General features: G+C 42.3%; 1 protein-coding gene and 1 non-coding gene across 4 annotated transcripts in view; both read right to left on the bottom strand.

The window, feature by feature from the left end:
- ASH2L (ASH2 like, histone lysine methyltransferase complex subunit) overlaps positions 1-11,963 on the bottom strand; it is a 35,870-nt gene that overhangs the window by 7,208 nt on the left and 16,699 nt on the right. For all 3 annotated transcript variants that reach the window (XM_023214557.2, XM_023214558.2, XM_023214559.1), the window contains exons 10-12: positions 10,836-11,053; positions 3,600-3,767; positions 3,117-3,310 (exon numbers count right to left, since the gene is read on the bottom strand). In XM_023214557.2, the coding sequence (XP_023070325.1) occupies positions 3,117-3,310; positions 3,600-3,767; positions 10,836-11,053 (580 nt within the window). The remainder of the gene's footprint in view (positions 1-3,116; positions 3,311-3,599; positions 3,768-10,835; positions 11,054-11,963) is intronic.
- LOC111544206 lies at positions 9,540-9,646 on the bottom strand. Its single transcript, XR_002732068.1, has one exon. It is a non-coding gene; the product is annotated as a U6 spliceosomal RNA (small nuclear RNA).

Here is an 11,963-nt window from a genome sequence, read left to right as displayed (position 1 = left end):
ATTTATTTATTTATTTATTTATTTATTTATTTATTTATTTATTTATTTATTTTTGAGACAGTCTTGTTCTCTGTCACCCAGGCTGGAGTTCTCTGGCACGATCTTGGCTCACTGCAACCTCTGTCCTCTAGGCTCAAGTAGACTTAAGATTATCATGCCTCAACCTCTTGAGTAGCTGAGATTAGAGGTGTGTGCCATCACACCCAACTAATTTTTGCATTTTTTGTAGAGACAGGGTTTCGCCATGCTGCCCAGGCTGGCCTCGAGCTCCTGGCCTCAAGTGATTTGCCTGCCTTGGCCTCCCAAGCATGGAGCCACAGTGCCTGGTCAAAAAATTTGTTTTTTTTCAATTTAAAAAAAAAATTTTTTTTTGTAATGTAAATGAATCATTGAAAAAACTCCTACAGAATCCTTTAAGTGCAGACCTCTGTGTTCTGTAAAACCAGGCATTAGTGTGGTATATATTTAAAGAGTTCCAGAAGGCAGGATGGTACAATAAGAGTCAGTAGTGTGATATAATTAATAAAAATGAGACTGTAGGCTGCTTATTATTAGAATAAACTCAGAGTACTTCCACTATCAAATGTAAAGACTTACTCTAAAGCTATGATAACCAAGACACTGTGATACGGGCATAAAAGACAAGAAATAGATCACTGAAATACAGAGCTCTAAAGTAAACCTTTCCTTAACACAAACATGTGATTTTCAATAAAGGCATCAAAGAAATCCAGTGGAGAAAGGAGAGAGTTAACATATGGTGCTGGGATAATTGTGTAATCATATGAAAAAAAATTAATTTCCATACTATATATAAAACTTAAGCCGGGCACGGTGGCTCAAGCCTGTAATCCCAGCACTTTGGGAGGCTGAGACGGGCGGATCACGACGTCAGGAGATCGAGACCATCCTGGCTAACACGGTGAAACCCCGTCTCTACTAAAAATACAAAAAACTAGCCGGGCGAGGTGGCGGGCGCCTGTAGTCCCAGCTACTCCGGAGGCTGAGGCAGGAGAATGGCGTAAACCCGGGAGGCGGAGCTTGCAGTGAGCTGAGATCCGGCCACTGCACTCCAGCCCGGGCAACAGAGCAAGACTCCGTCTCCAAAAAAAACAAAAAAAACAAACAAAACAAAACAAAACAAAAAACTTAATGTGGCCAGGCACAGTGGCTCATGCCTATAATCCCAGCACTTTGGGAGGTCGAGGCAGGTGGATTGTCTGAGGTTAGGAGTTCAAGACCAGCCTGACCAACATGGTGAAACCCTGTCTCCGCTAAAAATACAAAAATTAGCTGGGTGTGGTGGCGGGTGCCTGTAATCCCAGATAATCGGGAGGCTAAGGCTGGAGAATTGCTTGAACATGTGAGGTGGAGGTTGCAGTGAGCCAACATCGTGCCACTGCACTCCAGCCTGGGCAACAGAGCAAGACTCCGTCTAAAGAAAAAAAAAAAAAATTAATCCAAGGTAAATTAGAGACCTATGTGTAAAAGCTAAAACCATAATATTTTCAAAGGAAAACATGGGAGAATATCTTCATGACTGGGAGTAGCCAAAGATTTTGTTTTAATTCATGGAAAGAAATAACTATAAAAGAAAAATGTGATAAATTAGACTTCATAAAAATTAAAACTTTGGTTCCTCAGAAGACACTATTAAGTGCAGTGACTCATGCCTGTAATCCTAGCATTTTGGGAGGCTGAGACAGGCGGATTGCTTGAGCCCAGTAGTTCAAGACCAGCCTGGGCAACATGGAAAAAAAAAACAAAAAAAACAAAAAAAACCCTGTTTCTACCAAAAAAATTTTAACTTAAAAAAAAAAAATGAACAGACAAGTCTCAGAATAGCAATATTAACTATTTGAAAAATATTTGAAGAGAAACTTCAAAAAAAAAAAACAGATGAGTGGCTGAAAAGCACATGAAAAATGTCCAGTATGTCATCAAAGAAATGCTAATTTAACTCACAATGAGATATTACTATACACTCATCAAAATGGCTACAATTAAGTTGACAGACAATCATAAATGTCAGCAACTAAAACTCTCATACATGGTGGGAAAAGAGTTTGCCAATTTCTTATAAAGCTGAATATGCAACTATCCAATGATCCAAAATGACTTGTACAAGAATATTCATAGCATCTTGTTCATAATAGCCCCAAACCTGAGACGGCCCAAGTGTCTGTCAGTAGGAAAATGCATAAACACACTGGGGCACATTCATGCAATGCAGTACTATCCTGCACTGAAAAGGGTAGGCAGATATACACAGCAACATGGATGACTCTCAAAGGCCAGATGTAAAAGACCACAGACTGCATGAGCCCATTTAAGTTCAAGAAGAGGTAAAAATTAAAGTATAGTGGGAAAGAAAGTTAAAACAGTGGTTGCCTCTATGTGGGGGTGGGGACTAACTGGGAAAAGGCATGAGAAAACTTGCTGAGGTAAGGGTAAGTGTCTACATCTCTTTTTTGGGGGGAGTGCAGTGGTGTGATCACAGCTCACTGTAACCTTGAACTCCTGGGCTGAATTATCTTCCCATCTCAGCTTTTCAAGTAGTTGGGACTATAGGCACCCATTGCCATGCCCTACTAATTTTTTCAGTCTTTTGTAGAGATGGGATCTTGTGATGTTACCCAGGCTGGTCTTGAACTCGTGGGCTCAAGCAATCCTCCTAGCTTGGCCTCCCAAATTGTTGTGATTATAGGCATGAACCATCATGCCTGGTGGATCCTACATTTCAACAGGAGTTTAGGTCAAACTCAACGCTCAGTGAATACACACTTAAAATTTGTATACTTCATTTTACATAAATTTTGTATCAAAAGAATGAATTAAACAGGTTGAACTCTAGTTTACGTATCCTGAAGTACTTAGTGAAGTGTCCTGATGTCTATTTTCTCTGCAGTGCACTAAAAAAAGACAAATGATAGATGGGCAGAAGAATGAATGGATGACTATTTGTGTACTCATTGTTATTCTGAAAATGTCGTAACAGGTTAGGAAAAAACGTGAGCCGTGGGCCAACTCCTAAGAGATCACGCAAGCCGCAGAGATAAGCACTGGCTGCCACAGATCTTCAAAGCCAGGAATCTGCCGGGGGAGGACAAACTCACCTTATCTTTGTATGTATCTGGCAATGACTTGGCCGTCTCTGTGTCTTCAGGAAGATTAATATAAAATCCCAGGATGTCTCCCTGCCCATAGCCAGAAGAGTAGTGTTTGCCAATGGACTGGTGGAACTTGGTTCCTTTTTTGCTCCGCCAAGAATAGCTAAATTTATCATAACCTAAAGGAGCTTGAAGGTTACCTGTCCCAATAAAAAGATACACAGGAAGTCAGAAGATTGCAAGTCAAACCTGGTTTGCTGAAGGAAAAAGATCCTATTCATGTTTTTTAATTTTGTAAAATTGCTTAAAAACTTTCTCACAAGCAAAGAGTTACAAAAACATCCCGGGAATTGCAAACCAGCTCAACTCTCAGGAGCTGAATTCTAAGCCCACAATCTGGTAAACCAAACAGCCTTGAAGCCTTAGCCCTTGGCCAGATGGTCTATCCTCTCTATCTGCTGTGATGTCCATATTAAGGCCCCAGCTTACCTAGGGGCTGGGACCAACCCAGTCTGGCAGCGGTATCTGGTGGCATCTCATCCACGGTGATTTCAAAGTACCAGGCACCTTTCCGAACTCCATGAGAGGCCCTCACCATAGAGTAACCTTTCTCTCCAACCACAGTCAGCCGGTCATCTGAGATCTTTAACTGGGGAGCTGTGGTGAGAGATTAAAACAAGGCCTGCAACTTATTTGAGGTTCTTGGGGACAATTGCTACAAAAACATTAGTCCAATAAAACAAAATTTAAAAATCACAAATATCAGGTCAGATGTTTGAGGAGTTTAAAAATCTCAACATAAGATACTGGCAAAGAATGAGAAAGCAACAAAAAAGAGAAAGTTGTTAGGTTACCTAGTTTTTATTCCATGTGATTATCCTTTTTTTTTGAGATGGAGTCTCGCTCTGTCGCCCAGGCTGGAGGGCAGTGGTGCGATCTCGGCTCACTGCAATCTTCACCTCCCGGGTTCAAGCAATTTTCCTGCCTCAGTCTCCTGAGTAGCTGGGATTACAGGCGCATGCCACCATGCCCAGCTCGTTTTTGTATTTTTAGTAGAGACAGGGTTTCACCATGTTGGTCAGGCTGGTCTTGAACTCCTGACCTCGTGATCTGCCCACCTTGGCCTCCCAAAGTGTTGGAATTATAGGCGTGAGCCACTGCACCTGGCTTTTTTTTTTTTTTTTTTCTTTGAGACAGAGTCTCATTCTGTAGCCCAGGTTGGAGTACAGTGGCATGATCTTGGCTCACTGCGACCTCCGCCTCCTAGGTTCAAGCAATCCTTCTGCCTCAGCCTCCTGAGTAGCTGGGATTACAGGGACCTGCCACCACGCCCGGCTAACGTTCATATTTTTAGTAGAGACGGGGTTTCACCATATTGGTCAGGCTGCTCTTGAATTCCTGACCTCAGGTGATCCACCCGCATTGACCTCCCAAAGTGCTGGAATAACAGGCTGAATCACTGCACCTGGCCTACATTTGATTATATTTAAGACATCTGATTGATATTAATTATACTGCATATTGCCTAAAATATAAAAACCAATGGTGATGAGTTTGGAACTTAATTTGAATAAATTTTCGTTTAAGAGATTTAACTTCTTTTTTTTTTTGAGACAGAGTATCGCTCTATTACCTGGGCTGGAGTGCAGTGGTGTGATCTCGTCTCACTGCAACCTCTGCCTCCCGGGCTCAAGCAATCCTCCCACCTCAGCCTCCCAAGCAGCTGGGACTATAGGCACGTGCCACCATGCCCAGCTAATTTCTGTATTTCGTTTTTTTTTTGTAGAGATGGTGTTTTGTCATGTTGCCCAGGCTGGTCTTGAACTCCTGGGCTCGAGATCGGCCCGCCTTGGCCTTCCAAAGTGTTGGACCACACCCATCTCTTTTTTTTTTTAGAGCCAGGGTCTTGCTCTCTTACATAGTCTGGAGTGTAGTGGCACAACCACAGCTCACCACAGCCTTGAACTTGTGGCCTCAGGTGATCTTCTTGTGTTGGCCCCCCAAGTAACAGGATTACAGGTACGAGCCATTGTGCCTAGCCTCTTAACTAGTTTTTTTTCCCCCCTTGAGATAAGGTCTCATGCTGTTGCGCAGGCTGGAATGCAGTGGCGTCATCTTGACTCACTACAGCCTTGAATTCCTAGGCTCAAACAATCCTCCTGCCTCAGCCCCCAAGTAGCTGGTACTACAAGTGCTACTACACTCAGCTAATTTTTTGTAGAGACAGGGTTTGGCCACGTTGCCCAGGTTGGTCTCAAACTCCTGGACTCGAGCAATCTGCTCTCCTTGGCCTCTCAAAGTTCTGGGATTACAGGCATGAGCCACTGCACCTAGGCTTAACTGTTTTAAAACAATTTCAGACTTTCAAAAAATAGTAGAGTCCTAGTGTGTGCTTCACTCAGTTTTCCCAAATGTTCACCTCATGTATAATCATAACATAATCATCAAAACCAGAAAATTAACAACACTATTAAATAATCCATAGATCTTCTTAAAATTAAGCCAATTATCCAAGTAATAACCCTTTTTCTGGCCCAGGTTCTAATCCTAGATTCTACAATTTCAATTAGTTGTCATGTCTCCTTAGTCTCTTCCAATCTCAAACAGTTCCTCAACCTTTCATAAGCTTGACACTTTGAAGAATATTGGTCATTTCAGTTTGCAGAATGTCCCCCAGTTACATTTGTCTGGTGTTTTCTGTTTTCTCTCTCTCTTTTTTTTTGGGAGATAAGAGTCTCGCTCTGTCGTCCAGGCTGGAGTGTGATGGCGCAATCTCAGCTCACTGCAACCTCTGGCTCCCGGGTTCAAGCGATTCTCCCGCCTCAGCCTCCTGAGTGGCTGGGATTACAGTTGCCTGCCATAATGCCTGGCTAATTTTTGTATTTTTGTAGGGATGGGGTTTCACCACGTTGACCAGGCTGGTATCAAACTCCTGAACTCAGGTTTTCCACCCACTTCAGCCTCCCAAAGTGCTGGGATTACAGGCGTGAGTCACTGTGCCTGACCTGGTGTTTCCTCATTTTAAGGTCAAGGTTATTGTTACTTTTACTCAGGAGCTCCAATGAGGTAAGGTTGTGCCCCTCAGTGTATCACATATGCAATCAAAATAGTGATGTTCACTCTCGTCACTTGATCAAGATGATGCCTGCCAGGTTTCTCCACTGCGAAATGACAATTTTCCTTTTGTAATTAATATCTCAGGAGATGAACAGGTATTTAAGACAATCAAGGAAATCTGATTATGAACTGAATTTGGATAGCAAGGAATTATTTCGGTCATAAAACAAAATATCTGCATTTTTTTTTTTTTTGAGATGGAGTTTCATTCTTGTCACCCACGTTGGAGTGCAATGGCACAATCTCGGCTCACTGCAACTTCCACCGCCTCCCGGGTTCAAGAGATTTTCCTGCCTCAGCCTCCCGAGTAGCTGGGATTACAGGCATGCGCCACCACACCCACTAATTTTGTATTTTTAGTAGAGATGGGGTTTCTCCATGTTGGTCAGGCTGGTCTTGAACTCTCAACCTCAGGTGATCTGCCCGCGTCAGCCTCCCAAAGTGCTGGGATTACAGGCGTGAGCCACTGCGCCCGGCCCCAATAGCCGCATTTTTTTAAGAGATGCATAGTTGTTAGCGTATATAGGGTGATATGTATTTTTTTAATTCAGAAAAAGAATAAACAAACAGATAAAGCAAACATGACAAAATCTAGAACTGTTAAAATCTGGGTGAAAAGTGTATAAGGTATCGCTATAATTTGGGTATTTGACCCTCCTAAGTGCAGGTTGAAATTTGACCCCAATGTTCGAGGTGGGGTCTGAAGGCAGGTGTTTGGGTCATGAGGGCAGACCTCTCAAGAGCAGATTAATGAGGAGTGTGGGGGTGTGAGTGAGTTTTCACTCTATTAGTTTCTGAGGAGCTGGTTGTTAAAAAGAGCCTGGCACCTCCCTCCCTGTCTTGCTTCCTCTGCCATCTAATGCCTGCTCTGCTTTGCCTTCTGCCATGAGTAGACATGCCTGGGATCCTCACCAGAAGCAGACACTGGTGCCATGCTTCTTTCAGCCCAATAAACCTGTTTTCTTTACAAATTACCCAGCCTCAGGTTCTCCTTTGTAGCAACACAAAGGGACTAAGACAGGTATTCGCTGTAATTCATCTCTCTACCTCTGCATATGGTTTGAATCTTACTTTATTACCAGGCCATTATGTGAGATAAGGGGGCAATATAAACAATCAGGGGAGAACTCCATGACTTCCACAGAAAGAAAAAATGGCAAAAGGTGGGAGAGAATTTCGAGGCTTTGTAGGCTGATTTTATCAGGGAAGGTTGAGGTTGCAGTGAGCCATGATTGCACCACTGCACTCCAGCCTGGGTGGCAGAGACCCCATCTCAAAAACAAACAATGAGGCCAGATGCAATGGCTCATGTCTGTAATCCCAGCACTTTGGAAGGCCAAGGAAGGAGGATCACGTGAGGTCAGGAGTTCAAGACCATCTTGCGCAACACAGTGAAGGAGACTTTGTCCCTAAAAAAATAATTAAAATTTAACTGGGTACAGTGATGTGTGCTTGTAGTCCCAGTTACTTGGGAGGCTAAGATGGGAAGACTGCTTGAGCCAGGAGGTCAAAGCTGCAGTGAGCTGAGATCATACCACTGCACTGCAGCCTGGATGACAGAGCAAAAACCTTTCTCAAAATAAAATAAAATAAAATAAAATAAAAATAAAAATAAATAATTGCATGAAGCAAAGACTATAGCACGCTGCTATTCGCGTATAAAAAAGGAGACAAGGCTGGGCGCAGTGGCTCACATGTGTTATTCCAGCACTTTGGGAGGGTGAGATGGGTGGATCACCTGAGTTTGAGACCAGCCTGGCCAACATGGCGAAACCCCACCTCTACTAGAAATACAAAAATTAGCCGGGGGTAGTGGCACACACCTGTAGTCCCAGCTATTCGGGAGGCTTCAGCATGAGAATTGCTTGAGCCAAGAAGGTGAGGGCGGCAGTGAGCCGAGATCACGCCACTATCTTTCAGCCTCAGAAAACAAATCAAACCAAAAAAACCCAAAAACAAACCAAAAAAAAGGAGATAAAAGAATATATACATGTACTGTATCTGCTCATTTGTGAAGAAATACAGGAAGGATAAACTAGAAACTAGAGTGTGGGTGGGAAGATGGTGGAAAAAAGAGAATGAGAAGGGCATTGTAGGGGTGATGAGGGAGTGACATTTTGTAAATCATTCTGTACAACTCTGATTCCCAGAACCATAGTAATGTTTCACACATCCTCACTCCAAACATACATACACAGAAACAATCCACATGTGGGAGAATCCAAAATGGCATCAAACACTGGTAAACGAACCTAACTTAACTGGACATGACCACACTAAAGGAAATGGGGAAGAATAGAACTAATCTAAGTCACCAGTATCTTAGACTGAGTACGGCAAGGCTAAAGAAAAAAAGAGCTATACATAAATGCTATAATCTACTCAGCAAATGTTTCTCCCAGGGGTTAGAAATTCTGAAACTGGCCGGGTGTGCTGGTTCACGCCTGTAATCCCAGCACTCTGGGAGGCTGAGGTGGGCAGATCACGAGGTCTGGAGTTCAAGACCAGCCTGGCTAACATGGTGAAACCCTGTCTCTACTAAAGATACAAAAAATTAGCCAGGCATGGTGGCATGTACCTGTAATCCTAGCTACTCAGGAGGCTGAGGCAGAAGAATCACTTGAACCCGGGAGGCAGAGGTTGCAGTGACCCGAGATCGCACCATTGCACTCAAGCCTGGGTGACAGGGTGAGATTCCATTTCCAAAAAAATAAAGAAATTCTGAAACTACTTTGTGTGCATATTAAATATGAACAAGGTCAAGTATGGTGGCTCACTCCCAAGACCCTGGGAGGCTGAGGCAAGATGATAGCTTGAGCCCAGGAGTTTGAGAACAGCCTAGTAAGACCCCACCTCTAAAAAATTAAAATAAAAAAACCCAGCTAGGTGTGGTGGTGTGTGCCTGTGATCCCAGCTACTCAGGGGGCTGAGGCAGGAGGATCGCTTGAGCCCAGGAGGTTGAGGCTGCAGTAAGCCAGGACTGCATCACTGCATACCAGCCTGAGTGAGACCCTGATCTCTATAACAAAATAAATATATTGTGAAATAAAGTAAATATATTGTAGATAATTATCTATCTAATTATTCACATTTCCCACTGTTGGAGGAAGACGTTACAAATAAGGAAAGAAGGAAGGCTGTCATCCCAGGTATCAATATAAATTGTTATGTGTGTACATGCAGGTTTGTACATACACACGTGCATTTCCTATCTCTGACCACCGAGGGAGTCTAGAAGCAATGACGACTAATAATAGTACACCTAACACCTAGCTATTAATTTCTATTTGTTTATTTACTTCTTTACTTAAAAAAAATAAGGAACGCTTCACGAATTTGCATGTTATTCTTGCACAGGGGCCATGCATCTTCTCTGTATCATTCCAATTTTGGTATACGTGCTATAAGGAAGTGAGCACCTAGATGTTAATTTCTAAACAATATGCTCCAATCAAAGGAACCAGAGCTCAGTGAAGAGGTAGGCCTGGGGCACAGAAAATATAAAATTGGCCAGGAACACCTTTTGATGACTCAAAGGAAGGAAATTTTTTTTTTTTTTTAAAGATGTGGTTTATTGAAATAACACAAGAACCAACTTCTTGAAGAAGCTCTTATTTGCCAAAGCTGGAATAATTTAAACAACAAAATAATCAAAGTATTGGATTATACTCCCTGGAATAAAGTAAATATATATGAGTCCATACTGATACAAATAATAAATCAAATAATGGAAAAGGGAAAGAGGAAATAGAAAATCATCAAACACCACGGTCATAATTGTTGCAGACAATATCCGCTGATGGGTGCTAACATTAGTGGACATAAGTTGAAAAACAAATAAGATATTTGCATAGACAGACTCGATGCATTTTTGCTAAAGACATTTGTTAAGTATAAAGGGAAAGACAGTAGCTTTTTACAGTGGAGAAAGCTAGCAGAATCGCCTTAACCAAATTATCACGGTCGACGTAACCAATAAGACCTACCGACATCACGAATCACATGAGATGATGCTATAAGCCATTGTTTCTGTGTTATTCTTCCCCAAACTGCCTAACTTCATTCAGTCTTATCATGAGAAAACATCAGACAAATCCTCACTGAAGAATATTCAACAAAATAACTTATTAAAACACTTAAAAAATATCACGGTCATGAAAGATAAACAATGGCTTTGGAACTGCAACAGACTAAAGAGAATTAAGTGTGAGTGGAAAAACTGGTAAAATCGAACGAAGGTCTTTCTTTAGTTGTGCTGGTAATATTTACCAATGTTAATTTCCCAGTTTTGATAACTGTACTACAGTTTTCTAAGATATTATCATTAGGAAAAGCTTGATGAGAAAAAAACTTATTTTTGGTAACTTTACTGCAAGTTTAAAATTAGTTCAAAATAGAAAGTTTGAAAAAACTATATATATGTATATCAAACAGCTGGAGCTTATAGGAAGGAACAGAATTTCCTGCACATTCTGGAGGAATCTAGTCTGAGATGGGGGTAAGGCAGTGGCAACAGACTGAGATGTACACCTAATTCTAGACTGACAAGACTAATGATGGCAGTTCAAAGTAACCCTGCATCCATATGATCTCCAGTACTTTACATACCTCGATCATGTAGGGCTAACAAAACCCGTTCATACAAGCAGGCTCTGTAGAGGTCTCCAGGAATAGGTTTTCCTGCCCAGCAGTCAAGTTCCAGCTTCTCGGGGTCGGGGGCATGGGGATCAGGCTCAGCTAGAATATACCGATAGCCGTCTTTGTTAAACGGGTGTTCCAAGGGGTAGCCATGAGGGGGAAGGCGCTGAGCAGAAAATAAAGGGTCACTGCAGAAAGGAAAAAATAAAATCAAGAAACTAAAACCCCCTCTAACTCAACTGCATTCAACTGTGTAAGAAAGGCCTCTGGTTTATTAGATTTCAGCTAGAATATATGCAACTTCATCGCAAATACTTCCCATTACTCAAATAGATAACTCTGCCCTCTTCAGGCAAAACAAGGAAGTAAAAAGGATTAGCTTTATTGAGCAAGGTAGTTTTGGTTAAATTACTTGCAGATTGTGGGTATCTTCCCGGTGGTCTTTAAGCATGAATTGATGTCTATGAAACTGAGCTGGTACATCGTGGGGGGGGAAGGGAGAAGAGGAATGGGGGTGATTAGGGTGATATTCTTCAGTGTATTGATTACTATAAAGTAATGAACAGAGACTCAGAGACATAAGCACTTGCTATCTTGCTAATCTAAGTAAATAACTTGTGCAGCGAGCTGAGATTCCGTCACTGCACTCCTGCCTGGGCGACAGAGCAGAACTCTGTCTCACAAAAATATATAAGTAAGTAACCTGGATTCCATCGCCTCAGTATTAGACAAAGGGAAGGGAAAAGGCATGAGAAGGGAGAAGCAGAAAGTTAAGGAGCTAACATTCAATACTGGTTTCATTCCCTCCCCATCTATCCTTTCTCAAGTTGCCTTAACAGAACTTCACTCCCTAGGTTCCCCAGGCTTATCACCAGAAGACGCTGTCCTTGTTACTACTATAAATTTTGTACTAAGAAATGTATAAAACATAATACTTAAACTTGGGTTTGTTTTTCTGAGACAGAGTTTCGTTCTTGTCGCCCAGGCTGGAGTGCAATAGCGCAATCTCAGCTCACTGCAACCTCTGCCTCCTGGGTTCAAGTGATTCTCCCATCTCAGCCTCCCGAGTAGCTGGGATTATAGGCTCGTGCCCCCAGG

The sequence above is a fragment of the Piliocolobus tephrosceles genome, chromosome 7, assembly GCF_002776525.5.
Source record: "Piliocolobus tephrosceles isolate RC106 chromosome 7, ASM277652v3, whole genome shotgun sequence".
Lineage (NCBI taxonomy): Eukaryota > Metazoa > Chordata > Mammalia > Primates > Cercopithecidae > Piliocolobus > Piliocolobus tephrosceles.
Note: the sequence above shows the minus strand (reverse complement) of the source record. Positions and strands in the feature narration are given on the sequence as shown.